This window comes from Osmerus eperlanus, chromosome 14, assembly GCF_963692335.1.
Source record: "Osmerus eperlanus chromosome 14, fOsmEpe2.1, whole genome shotgun sequence".
Classification (NCBI taxonomy): Eukaryota; Metazoa; Chordata; class Actinopteri; order Osmeriformes; family Osmeridae; genus Osmerus; species Osmerus eperlanus.
In genome coordinates this window covers 14067749-14080736 of record NC_085031.1, presented here as the reverse complement: position 1 = coordinate 14080736, position 12988 = coordinate 14067749, and the positions used below count along the sequence as shown (strand labels likewise).

Here is a 12988-nt window from a genome sequence, read left to right as displayed (position 1 = left end):
GGTATATTACATTACACTACAGTTTACTGCTCTTATAATAGAGCTGTGTGTGTGTGTGTGTGTGTGTGTGTGTGTGTGTGTGTGTGTGTGTGTGTGTGTGCGTGTGTGTGTGTGTGCGTGTGTGTGTATGTGTGTGTGTGTGTGTGTGCGTGTGTGTGTGTGTGTGTGTGTATGTTTCTCATATCCATGCTGTCAGCAATATTCCTGGTCGTCTGATGGTTTTCTCTTCAATAGAACAGAGCAGTGTGAGAACAAAATGAGAGAACGTAGGAGATCAAGAACAAAACCGGGGAGAGTTCTACAGCAGAACGGAGCAGAGTTCTAGAACAGAACAGAGGAGTGTTCTAGAACAGAAGCGAGGAATGTTCTAGAACAGAAGCGAGGAGAGCTCCAGAACAGAACAGAGAAGAATACCAGAACATAACAAAGAGTTGTGCAGCCCAGCTGGTGTTTGGAGGGAGGCGTGTGGTGTGTTTACGAGGGGGCGGGGCTACAGCCTGTAAACAGCCTCCATGCATTGTTGTTTTATGACTTCTGCTGCCAATTGTCGGAGTCGAGGAGGAGAGGAGACCCTCTGCCACTCTGCTGGTTTGTTCTACAAACAAGACTTTTACAGTCTGCCCTACTCTCTCCTTCTCCCCTTCCCTCTCCCTCCCCCTCACTCCCCCCTCCCTATTCTCTTTCTCTACCTATTACTCCCCTCTCTTCTACCTTCGTCTCCCTCCATTTCTCCTTCCATACTTCACTATTCATCCCCCTTTCGCTCTCCTTTCCCCTCTCTCTGTACTTCTGTCACACACACCCCCCCCCCTTTCTCCAGTTTGAGCAGTAATATCAATCAGTAGAATTTAATATGCAGGACCCCCAGGTTAGTAAGGGGCGGGGGGCCGGGACGGCCGGAGGAGGGGGTACGACATCTCTCTCCGCCCGTTGTTCGAATCCATAACGTTCCTTTACCATTGCACTGTGTTGTGAGCTTGTCTCCGTGGTTATGCCTCATCAAAAACAAGTCTTGACGCACGCAAGCTTTTTTAAGGATTGCCAACGTCCTTCTTTTCCTGTTCCCCTTCCCCTACCCTTCTCCACCATCCTCCTCTTCCTCTCCCCTTTTAAACCTCTTTTTCTCTTCGGCCTTCATCCTTCTCGTTCCTTTTACTCTAGCTTTACCTCAATCTCCATCACCCTCCTCCGCTTCCTGTCCTCTTGTCTTCTTCCTCTTCTCCTCCTCCTCCTCTCCTCCTCCTCTCCTCCTCCTCTCCTCCTCCTCTCCTCCAGGATGTGTAGGATCAAATTGGCAGGGTAGATAAGCAGTGTGGCACAGAGGTGTTCTCACAGTCTCACCCTGTATAGCGCTTTCCTGCTATTCAAATGCAGCATGACTTATGACCTGGAGGAGTGTGTGTGTGTGTCTGTGTGTGTGCGTGTAAATGAGTTGTGTCTGGTACTTACAACAACAATGGAGGGTTCAAGAAGTGTGTGTGTGTGTGTTGCTTCTCGCCCTGATTATTTTCCTAACATAATCTAATAATATAAGGTCCTACGACTGGTATATTTCTATTAATAATCTCTAATCTGAGTTTATTTGACTGACTGATATTGAATTAGACATGCAGGATCATACTGAAATACAAACCCTGAGTCCAGATTCAGTAGTGCCGTGCTGCTGTCTGAGCTGGCAGAGTTTCTGAGTGTGTGTGTGTGTGCGTGTGTGTGTGTGTAAGGCCAGGGGTCCCTCTGGTTGTAAACCAAGATGGAGGTCTGTAGAGTTGGAGGAAAGCTGTTTGTGCTCTCTGTGGGTGTGCGAGTGGAATGGAGAAGAAGGTGTGCAGACAGACTTTGATAGTACTCCAATCTGATAAGAATGAGTCTACTGGTGATGATGATGATGATGGCTTACATTCATGGCCACATAACAAATAGGAGAAATTGAGGGGGGGGGGGGGTAGGAGATTGAAAGAAGGTGTGTGTGTGTGTGTGTGTGAGAGAGAGAGATCTGAAAGGAACTCCTGGAATGTCCCTGTGGTGCCGTCATCATCGGTGACTTCCATTCAGTTCTAACTGCGTTAGTCCCCACAGAGCTCCACACACACACAGAGCTCCACACACACACAGAGCTCCACACACACACACAGAGCTCCACACACACACACAGAGCTCCACACACACACAGAGCTCCACACACACACACACACACACAGAGCTCCACACACACACAGAGCTCCACACACACACATGCCTAAAGCAGCAGGGCAGATGAGTCACAGCTGGAACACAATGGCTGACATTGGATCTGTTCCTCTTCATTTAAGGACAAACACATAGAAACACCTGTTTGACCTTGTTGGCAGTCTGTGACAATGGGATATTTTGTGTCTTTTCCTATGTGTTTCTACCTCCCCGAATATGTTCTTTTTCTCTTCTCACACACACACACACACAGGCAGACAGCCACACACCTCCCCCCCTCTCCTCCCATCTCTCTGTTCACTGTGTATCTTTAGACTGTTTTACTCCTGACTCCATCCTCCTCTACATCTCTTCTTTCTACCTTTCCTCTCTTCATCCATATCATTTTGACACTTTTATGCATAAAACACCGTCAAGTTTAAACCAGATTGTTGTATATTTCTCCAGGCTCTGTGTGTGTGTGTGTGTGCATGCGGAACAAGAAACTCTCCAATCCACTCTACACCCACAGAGCTACCTTCACTTGTTATTTTCCCAGATTAGATCAAGCCGTCTGAATGCAAATATTTGCCCACGCAGTAATTATATAACGAATGTGCAGCAGCCAAGGCTGTAGGGTGCCAGACGGGATCTGGGAGGTGAGAACGCCAACCCGGTTCCCCCAAAACGACATTAATTCTTTACCCCCCTCCGTCATCCTCTTTGCCTCTTTTCTCGCTCTGCCTCTTTCGATGGCATTACCGAGTCAGACACGGTGTTGAATTTGCGCCCCCTTGTGGTCATGCAGGATAGTCAAAGCAGGAATTATCTAGGTACTTTTGGTTTTGCCTAACCTTCTCATTAAGTTTACCAAACGTAAAATGTTCACTAACATTTCTTTTTTAACAGTTTCTATAATCAGACACTCCTGCCAGATGAAAATTCACCAACTACTGGCGGTGTTGCAATGACACAGTTAATCCACAAGATGGCAAACTACACATCTGACACCTGTAACCAGAGAACAGTTTTTATACTTCTCTGCAGAAAATAACAATTGAAGCTAGTGAGAAGTTTCATTTCCCCAAAATACATGTTGATTTTATTATTCAGATAAGTCTTATTTTACAGTCCTTAATTACAGCCCTCTGCAGAGGACGTAGAAAAAAAAAATCCAATCAATCAAAAAACCATAATACACATAGACCAAACCATAAAATACACATTTTATCAAAGCATGATACTAGTTGTGGAGTCAAAAGGTGGAGAATATCTACACAGAAACTAAAACTGAATACAACAATAGGAACCTATGATACATTTCTTGGCCGTGTGTGTGCGTATGCACGTGTGTGTGTGTGTGTGTGTGTATGTGTGTTTGAGTAGCCTGAGGCTCACTGCCCAGGTGGAGGAGGTGGGGGAGGAGGGGGGAGGTGGGAAAAGGGGAGGGTGTGGTAGGGAGGCCAGGGAGGGGGAGGGGCATAGTTGGGGAAGCCCTGGGGTTGGAAGGGGGGAGGGTAGGGGCAGGGAGGGGGCAGGTATTGGGGGTGGTAGGTGTGTGGAGGTGTGTGTCCGTGGTGTGCGTGAGGGTGTGCGTGAGGGTGTGTGTTCATGGGGGGGCCCTGGTGGCGGTAGAACGGAGTCCCTTCACGCCGTGGTGCGAAACCCCTGTGGTCTCGCTGCTGCAAAGGCCTCTGGGATATTGGTGGTCGGCCATAGAGGTCACCACCTGGAGGACAATGAGAGAGAGGTCATGCACACGTATGTAACGGAATAAACACGTGTGTATATGAGGGGCAGGTCATGTGTTTTACACCTAACCCTTCGGTGCTATCCTCCTGCGATTAAACCGCCCTTTGAATGTATAATCCAGTATGATAGGATGCTGCATAGACCTGGCATCATAATAACCAGAACAGCCGTTTCCTCTTTACTCTTACGACCAGCAAAGCAAGCAAGCAAATGTGGGGAAAAGACAAATAACACCATTAGGATTCAACAAGCTTCCCCACAGAGTCCAGCCAAGCTGCTGGGCCTAAATGCACAGCACAGCACAAACACACGCACACACACACACACACGCAGGCACAGCCAGGTCACTGAATCTGAACATCCTTCACACCAGCAGCAACGATCTAAAGCAAGACATTTTTATAATAAATTGCTAGTAGCAAGCTCGGTGCAAGGATGAAGTCAATCTCCCCGATTTTAGTACTATGGACATTGCAGCACCTACACACAAAAAGTAGCCCAATTTTTGGTTCAGAAACAACATATAAGCAATAGTCACATGCATCTCAGCCAATTATTTTGTTGTATTTGCTATATTTCTGGACCCACGGTGGTGCCAGGCCCAGCTAGAAAATATAAATAAAAGCCATCAACCTTAATTCTCACAAGGCCAGCAGAGCCTCTACTGGCACTGGCTCTGACAGCCAGCGTGGGACTGACCTGGAGGAGGGGGGGGCGTGGCGTCCGCTGGAGGGAAGTCTCTCTTCTTCTGATTCTTCTTCTTCTTCTTCTTCTTGGCCATGTGCTCGGTCTCATCATCACTGAAGTCCAGCTCCTGGGGGGGGGGGGGGGGGGCGTGAGAGAGCAGGTGACGGACAGAGAGAGACAGAAGGAGAGCGAGTGTGTGTATGTAAGTGTGTGTGTATGTAAGTGTGTGTGTATGTAAGTGTGTGTATGTAAGTGTGTGTGTATGTAAGTGTGTGTGTGTGTAAGTGTGTGTGTATGTAAGTGTGTGTGTGTGTGTGTGTTCTCACCTCAGGAGGCGGCTCCTGGTCATTCTTCCAGGAGGCATCAGAACCTTTCATCCTGAAACAAAGACACGCATCAGACAGAGTTGGGACTGCGAAGTGTCTTAGATGTTAGTCTGTCACATCTACATCTGCGTGGGCGCGTGTGTGCACGTACTGGCGGAGCTGCTCTATGAAGATGTACTCTGTGTAGTCCTGATGGGCGGGGCAGCAGTACAGAGTCTGCTGCAGCTGGAGCTGCTTCTGGGTGATCTGTTCCTCGGAGTTAAACCTCAACACATAGAACGGGCTGAGCACCGGGCCGAACACCTCAAACACCTAGGGGGCGGGAGCAGAGGAGAGAGGGATGGGGAGCAAGGGGGGGGCAGAGAGAGAGAGAGATGGAGCAGAGGAGAGAGGGATGGGGAGCAAGGGGGGGGCAGAGAGAGAGAGAGATGAGCAGAGGAGAGAGGGATGGGGAGCAAGGGGGGGGCAGAGAGAGAGATGGAGCAGAGGAGAGAGGGATGGGGAGGGGAGCAAGGGGGGGGCAGAGAGAGAGAGAGATGGAGCAGAGGAGAGAGGGATGGGGAGCAAGGGGGGGGCAGAGAGAGAGAGAGATGGAGCAGAGGAGAGAGGGATGGGGAGCAAGGGGGGGGCAGAGAGAGAGAGAGATGGAGCAGAGGAGAGAGGGATGGGGAGCAAGGGGGGGGCAGAGAGAGAGAGAGATGGAGCAGAGGAGAGAGGGATGGGGAGCAAGGGGGGGGCAGAGAGAGAGAGAGATGGAGCAGAGGAGAGAGGGATGGGGAGCAAGGGGGGGGCAGAGAGAGAGAGAGATGGAGCAGAGGAGAGAGGGATGGGGAGCAAGGGGGGGGCAGAGAGAGAGAGAGATGGAGCAGAGGAGAGAGGGATGGGGAGCAAGGGGGGGCAGAGAGAGAGAGAGAGAGATGGAGCAGAGGAGAGAGGGATGGGGAGCAAGGGGGGGGGCAGAGAGAGAGAGAAATGGAGCAGAGGAGAGAGGGATGGGGAGCAAGGGGGGGGGGAGCAGAGAGAGAGAGAGATGGAAGATGGAGAGCCAGAGTTCTAGTCCATTCTAAAAGGCATGTCCAGGAGGAACCTCATCTGTGTGGCCCCCGCCTACCTTGCCCATAGCCTGCCTATCAGAGTTGAATAAGACGCTGTCCTCCCTCAGGGGCGGGGTGTCCTTCAGAGATTGGATGATGACTGGCCAAGAGACAGGAAGAGGTTAGAGACAGGAAGAGGTCAGAGGAGAGAGAAAGCCATCTTGCGTGTGTGAATGCGTGTGTGTGTTTGTGTCACACCTAGCTGCTGGATGATGCTGGACACGGTTCCCATTGGCTGTAGCTCCGACCCCTCAGGGAGGATAATGCATATCTCCTCTACTGCTGGCAGGTCCTACACACACACAGACACAGACACACAGTAAGAAACAATATACAGGTTCTATCACACAACCATGTAGGCTACATATATAGCACACATCATCTACTAGGATACAATCAGAACACACGCGCACTCACCTCAGGCAGGACCTCATCGATAGTTCTGATAGGGACGGGCTTCCTCTCCTGGCTGAAGCCTTCGTCATCATCGTCATCCTCACCCAGCACAGCGGCCAGAGTCACGCAGGAAGAGGAGGAGTCACTGAGGAGGAGGAAGATGGGGAGGAGGTTTTGGTGATGCAGAGAGACTACTGTAGAGCTGTTTGTGAGTGCGTGTGTGTGTGTGCGCGCGTGTGTGTGTACCTACCTGTCCGATGATGAGTCCTCGGAGATGTAGCCCCCCTCTTTCTTAACACACACATCATCCTTTTCCACCAACATCACCTGAGTGTGTGTGTCATCCGGCGGGAGTGTGTGTGTGTCTGCCTCAGTTTCTGCGGTGTGTGTGTGTGATAGTCCGTTTGTAACATGGAGGTTCTCAGGGTGAGAGGTCACCGTCACCTCCATGTCATCGTCTTCTGACTTTACTGACGTCACTTCTACTTCTGCACCATCTGCAGTCCTGTTCTCAACCCCATCGATCTCAGGACAGGCGGCCTCGTTACAACCGCCGTCCGGTATGCTCGTGGGTTGCTCCATGCCCGTGGTTCTTTCAGTTTCCAGGGACGGTGTCGAACAGCGTGACGGTCTCTGGTCGGTGTCCGTTAATGTAGTGACTCTAGTGACTGTTAAAGGGTAGTAAGTTATGGCTTTGCTGGACAAAATAAAACGGACAAGGTTTGTGAACTTAGTTTACGGTCTGCACAACAATGTACGTCAGCGGGCCAACAGGCTCTGAGGCCAAAGAATAAACGGTAAACATGTTGCCGTGGCTAGACAATTACTTTAACCATATAAATCATTGGACTAACGTTATCTAGCTAACTAGGTTAACCTTGTTAAAACCACAGCAAACTGGAACACGGCTTTAGCTATCTGTTCGTGCCTGTCTGCTACCCTGTTGCTGTAATAATGCCGTAGCTAGTTATCTAACTAGTCCACGTAAACCAAGCATGAATGTTTCTAACAACCTAACGGACACATCTTAACTCAAACATAATGTTTCGACTTCAGATTAGAATGCATCTCACCTCGTTGTTTCTTCCTCTCCAGTTGACCACACGTGGAAATATGTTATCGTTGGCTTCTTCCGGGTGTGCGCAGCGCACAACCTGGGCTTTCACAGCGTGATAAAGTAAAAAAAAAAACGGCCTGTGCGCAACACCACTTTAATCCACAAGAGGTCGTTAACACCATGGTTAATAAGCCACGGTTCCCCATATCCCTGAATCGGAGCGCTGAACTGTAATTATATCAATCGCCACGGGGTGCCGAAACTCCGGTCTATCACGATTCAATATCAGACACATTTTTAATACATCCGTTCCGATCATTTAATAAGCATCCTGTTAAATGTGCCTAAAAACGCCTAAACAGCATACCCAAAGTAAATTGGAAGCTGTTCTTGAACCATTTGGAGTACATGCATGTAAATGATCTCTTTTGAAAGCTGACACTCTGAAGTTATGTCCCCTGTTGTCAGGACCCCTGTCAGTCCTTCTAGTGTTGAGTAATAGAAGCTTGAACACAAGGAAAGTGAAAATTTCTATTTCCGCCTAGATTTTGTTTTGAAAACAGAGGCCTGAAGAGGCCTAGAGGTGGTAGGTATTATCTGGAAGACTAAATTGGACCACAGGTTGAAGCCTTACCCAATTCAAATCAAAAGTCAAACATAATACCACAATATATTCATATTTGACACATGTTTTTATAAGAGTACATCCAGGAATTTTCTAAAAGGGTCTTTTGGAGACTCCAAAATGACCCTTTGTAACCAAGGTCAAATAAAAAGGTATTATTTTTCATAATTGTTATCTCTAATGAAAGGTGGTACTTAGAACTATCATATATAATAGCTAAATCCCTAATTAGTAATACTGAAACACAAAAACTGAAGCATGAACACATTGTAGTGCTTTATCTGATTCCAAGGATTGGCGCACAAAGAACACTGATTCTGTCAACCATATTGCGCAATCGACTGTTATTTTGAAGGCTCCACAGACGCATACAAATGAGGTATTGGCATTTTCAGCTAGCTGTCAGCTACAAGGCTAACAAGCTAATTTCAGAGCCAGTCGAAGCCAGTTCGAGAAATTTGTTTAGAACGAGTGTGGGGGCGGGGGCGGGGGAGGGGGCAGGACGCACAGACCTAGTTGGCTTTAGAGGGCTGTCAACGGGGCATGGAAGCTCCTATTGGGTCGAACAAGGTGTCAATCAAAAGGGGAGGGTTCAACGGACATTTTGATACCTTCATTTAGTAAATACTCCGTTGCTAACCGGAGAAAATAACACTTTTATGTGAACAAGTTGTTTCTTCCGTCGGCTAGCTTGCATAATGAAACAAAGGATAATGGCTATTCATGAACGTAAAACATTGTATTTGGACGAATTACTTTACATGGTTAGATACTTTGAACCCTTGGGACTTACGCAGATCAAGTTTTGATGGCATGATTTGCACACCTGGACCTATTTGAACAACTTAGGGTGAGTACAACTTTTTTCTTTGGCATTGTTGAAGGAATGTTCACCGGAAAAAGACGTTGACTTTGCTTGCTATTGCGACTTGATCTTGAATTGGTTTATTTCAATGGAAGCACAAGAATCGTAGCTTTCCAACGATGTATAACATGTGTAGCGTCTAAAAAATATATTTGTTAGAATTTAGTGCGTCGTAACTGAGGGAGGGGGAGGCAGCATTTTTTGTCTCGCGGGCGAAACATGAGCGTAAACCACTACCCAAGTAGAGTTCACGTTTTCGGCCGATGTTTTTATTCGAGCTGTATGTGATTATGATGACCGTGTCTGCTATAGCAGTGTCTTCAAAACAGTGTGTTATAACATCATGTTATTATGGCTGGTCTGGTGTACTCCCAGAAGAGACCACGATATTGCTTTTCTGTTTGTCCTCCCTTTATCCCCTCTCTGTCCCTCCATCCCTCCATCCATCCATCCATCCATCCATCTCCTCATCCAACTACCCACTCCAGGAAGCAGAGTGTGTGTACATGTGTGTGTGTGTGTGTGTGTGTGTAAAGTTGTGTGTCAGTGTGTGTGCAGTGTGTGTGTGTCAGTTTGTGAAGTTGAACTGCAGTTCATTGGGTTGCCTCTCCCTAGTTTGATAGCTTCATGTAATATGCAGGCAGGACCCTGTGAGCTCAGTTCATCTGCTACAGAATGTGCAAATGACTGGAAATACTGAGATGGAATTAGCATATTTGTGCATAAGTACTGCACCCCCCCCCCCCCCCCCCCTTCGCTCATACTCCTTCACTTCTACTCACACTCTCTCTCCTACTTTCCCTGGCTCTCTCTTTCTTTTTTCATGTTCCGCATTGAAGCTATAGGAGGTGCTATTGCCAGGTCTCAGGACAGTTAAGTAAACTCCTCCTGTGTGTGTGTGAGCCATCAGCTGCGATCAGAGTTAGACTGTCAATCAGATGGTCAGAGAGAGAGAGAGAGAGAGAGAGAGAGAGAGAGAGAGAGAGAGAGAGAGAGAGAGAGAGAGAGAGAGAGAGACAGTCATGGCACACACAGAAATCAATACTTCTGACAGTTATCACTGATGTTGATGTCTCTCTCTCTATCTCACTCTCTCGCTTTTTCCCCTCTGAACCTCATTATTATTGGATAATAGACATGACATTCCACCCACACTCTGATGTTGAATGTGAATATTTCTCAGGTCTGGGCTGTTCTACATGATCATCCATCGACACCAGAGAGACACACACCTCAGTTAGAGAAACACCTCAAACTGCAAACACAGACACCCTCTCAAGCTCCAAAGTGTGTGTGTTTGGAGAGTGTGTGTGTGTGTGTGTGTACACTCAACAGGGTTTCCTCTATCCCCAGATGGGTCACAGCACTACGATTACAGCTCTGGAACCATGCTAACACCCAGCTTTGTTCAGCTGACCTACGGCATGCTGTGTTACTTCTAAAGGTGTGTTTGTGTGTGTGAGCAGGAGGCAGGGGAAGGGGAGATGGCCTTTATCAAACCTGCTGATAGTCTGCTGGCTTTTGTACTTTCTACTGGCAGACTGTGTGTCCAGGTGAGCCATAGAAAAGCCTTCTGGCTGAATCTATGTGTGTGTATGAGTGTGTGTGTGTGTGTTGCTGACTGGCCAGTGTCAGCAGCATTCTGCTTATCTCGGTGGGTGGTTCTGTCAGTAGTGGCAGCTAGTTTACTCTGTTACACACACACACACCACACCACACACACACATACCACACACACACGCACTGACGTTTCCTTCTAAGGATACAGCAGTCAGCTTTCACTATGAATCTCTCACTGCAGTCTAACTCATATTGAGTACTCTCTGTGTCTTGCCCTCCCTCTCTCCCTCTTCCTCCCCCTATCTCTTTCCCTCCCTCTCTCTCTCTCCAGTGTGTGTGTCCAGTAGAGACAGACAGGGTATTGATCCAGGCAGCATCTCATCCATCTCTGTCACTCTGTGTTCCTCAGACTACAGTAACAGATCTCCTCGTCCGCAACAACTGGGAGGGCAAGTGGGCGCTCCAGGAGAGCATGCAGGTCATGTTGTTGCACAGTGACTGACAGACCGACAGACAGACAGTCAAAGTATATCATTTATAAGTGCAAAAAAAGGGACTCTTCTTTCCGTCACTACCTTTATCTCTCTCTCTCTCTCTCTTTGTCTCTCTCTTTCTCTTTGCTTTCACCTGTTTCAGTCAATCTGTGTCTCCAGAGAGATTAGAACTATCGGGACTTAACTAATTGGACAATGACCAGTGTTTTCCTGGCTGTCAAGTGACCTATGGTAGCGATGCTAATTGAGCTACTGCGTCTGGTTACATGCCTCGTATCACTAATGATGGGGAGTGTGCTTCTTCTAAAGGTGAACTGATTTATACTGGGGCTTCATTAGTCTGAGCACACACACACACACTTACACAGCTACACGCACACACCCACACAGAGACACACGCACACAAGCACACACATACTCACACCCACACAGACACACCCACACCCACATCCACACACACACACACACAAACACACACACACACACACACACACACACACACACATGCTAACAAAGACACACACATGCACTCCCACACAGACATGCACTCACAAACAAATATTTACTGTACACACACACTCACAGTCACACACACTCAGTCACACATACTGAGTAACCTTCCTTACTTCTTCCCATCCAACCCTGCACGGACAAGTGTATGTGAAAGTTGTGTGTGTGTGAGTGTGTGAGAAAGAAAGTAAAAGTGTTTAGCTTCCCAGTAGAATATTTAATTCCAGGAACAGTTCAAAATGTCAGGGTTTACAGCAAGCCCATGTGGTTATGCAGTAGAATCAAAGTTGGAGTTGAGCTGGACAAGAACATGGAGGTTGTTCTCGCACAGCCAAGGTCAGGCTTACCGCCCACACACTAGGAAGCCCAGAATAGTGCTGAGCCAGGAACTATTTTTATTACCATGGTGATGAAGTAGGCATGAGTATCTAAGGGTTATTAATTTCATGTGTTGGTATTATGGGATGGCCAGGCAGTATCTCCATGGTGATGTTAAACTGTCTGTGGACCTTCCCTTCATGTTAGAATGTCGGTTAAAGCACACTGAGAACATGGGAGCTTGTTTTTGTTTCAGTATAGAAGTATAGAACTGGTAGAAGCTCGTCTGCAGCCTGTGTACCAGGCCCATCAGACACACTGCCTTCCTCTGAGGGCTTCAGTACTGGGTCCATGTGGAGGTGGAGACATTCAACTGCTTGGCACAAAACACATTCAAACTCTTTCTCGCTCTCCCTTTCTCTCTTCTCTCTCTCTCACATCCAAACACACACGCTCTCTTTAACACTTCCAAACACACACACACACTCACACCCACACCCACACACACACACTCAGGCAAACAGAGGTATTAGAGAGACAGATGGGTGTGCAGCGTAGCTACATTATGAGGTCATAAACACAACGAGCTGTAGACATTGGCTCTCATTCCGACCAAGCTCTATCCCATAATTAACTGCTGCTCTGTTATGCTATTGGCCCCTGCAGCCATATTTCTGCTCACCTATTGGCTGCCCTCACAGCCTGTCAGACATATATCACATCCAGTGGCTCGCTGGACCGTTTTCCTGTTTAGCCAATACGAAAAACCTGGCTCAAGGCCAGTTCCAATACTTTTTAATGATGGTCATCGCCATGGTGATGTAGTGCGGGATAAATGTCTCTCTGGTGACAGTAAAGGAGACTGATGAGGATGCGTGGCCAGACACGGGGGGCATCAAGTCCAGGTCCACACCTCACACCGACCCCAATGTCTGCCACTAGACCAAGAGGACATTCTTCTGGATCCAAACCACCTCATCTTCAGCCATAACTCCCATGCTACCCGCCGCATGCCCAAGTCCCTCTAATGGATGTTGTGTCTGTGCAATGTTTATGACTGTAGAACATAACAAGGTGCATTAAAGCATCAGTGAGCAGAGCGGCGTGCTGTCTCTGTGTATCTGATGTGTGTGTATCT

The 12988-nt window shown here is 47.9% G+C and overlaps 1 protein-coding gene across 3 annotated transcripts; it reads right to left on the bottom strand.

Moving 5' to 3' along the window:
* Positions 1 to 3240: 3240 nt before the first annotated feature.
* naf1 (nuclear assembly factor 1 homolog (S. cerevisiae)) lies at positions 3241 to 7626 on the bottom strand. 3 transcript variants are annotated; one of them, XM_062478621.1, is made up of 9 exons: positions 7522 to 7626; positions 6672 to 7113; positions 6443 to 6566; positions 6224 to 6317; positions 6043 to 6125; positions 5083 to 5243; positions 4932 to 4983; positions 4618 to 4732; positions 3241 to 3895 (listed from the first exon to the last, which is right to left on the bottom strand). In XM_062478621.1, exons 2-9 carry the CDS (start codon positions 7001 to 7003, stop codon positions 3561 to 3563), a joined length of 1296 nt encoding a protein of 431 aa, XP_062334605.1. In that variant the 5' UTR covers positions 7004 to 7113; positions 7522 to 7626; the 3' UTR covers positions 3241 to 3560. The 3 variants fall into 3 exon arrangements, with proteins under 3 accessions (XP_062334605.1, XP_062334607.1, XP_062334606.1); XM_062478623.1 differs by having other exon boundaries at positions 6672 to 7089; positions 7495 to 7534; XM_062478622.1 differs by lacking the exon at positions 7522 to 7626 and adding an exon at positions 7299 to 7488 and having other exon boundaries at positions 6672 to 7089.
* Positions 7627 to 12988: the final 5362 nt, after the last annotated feature.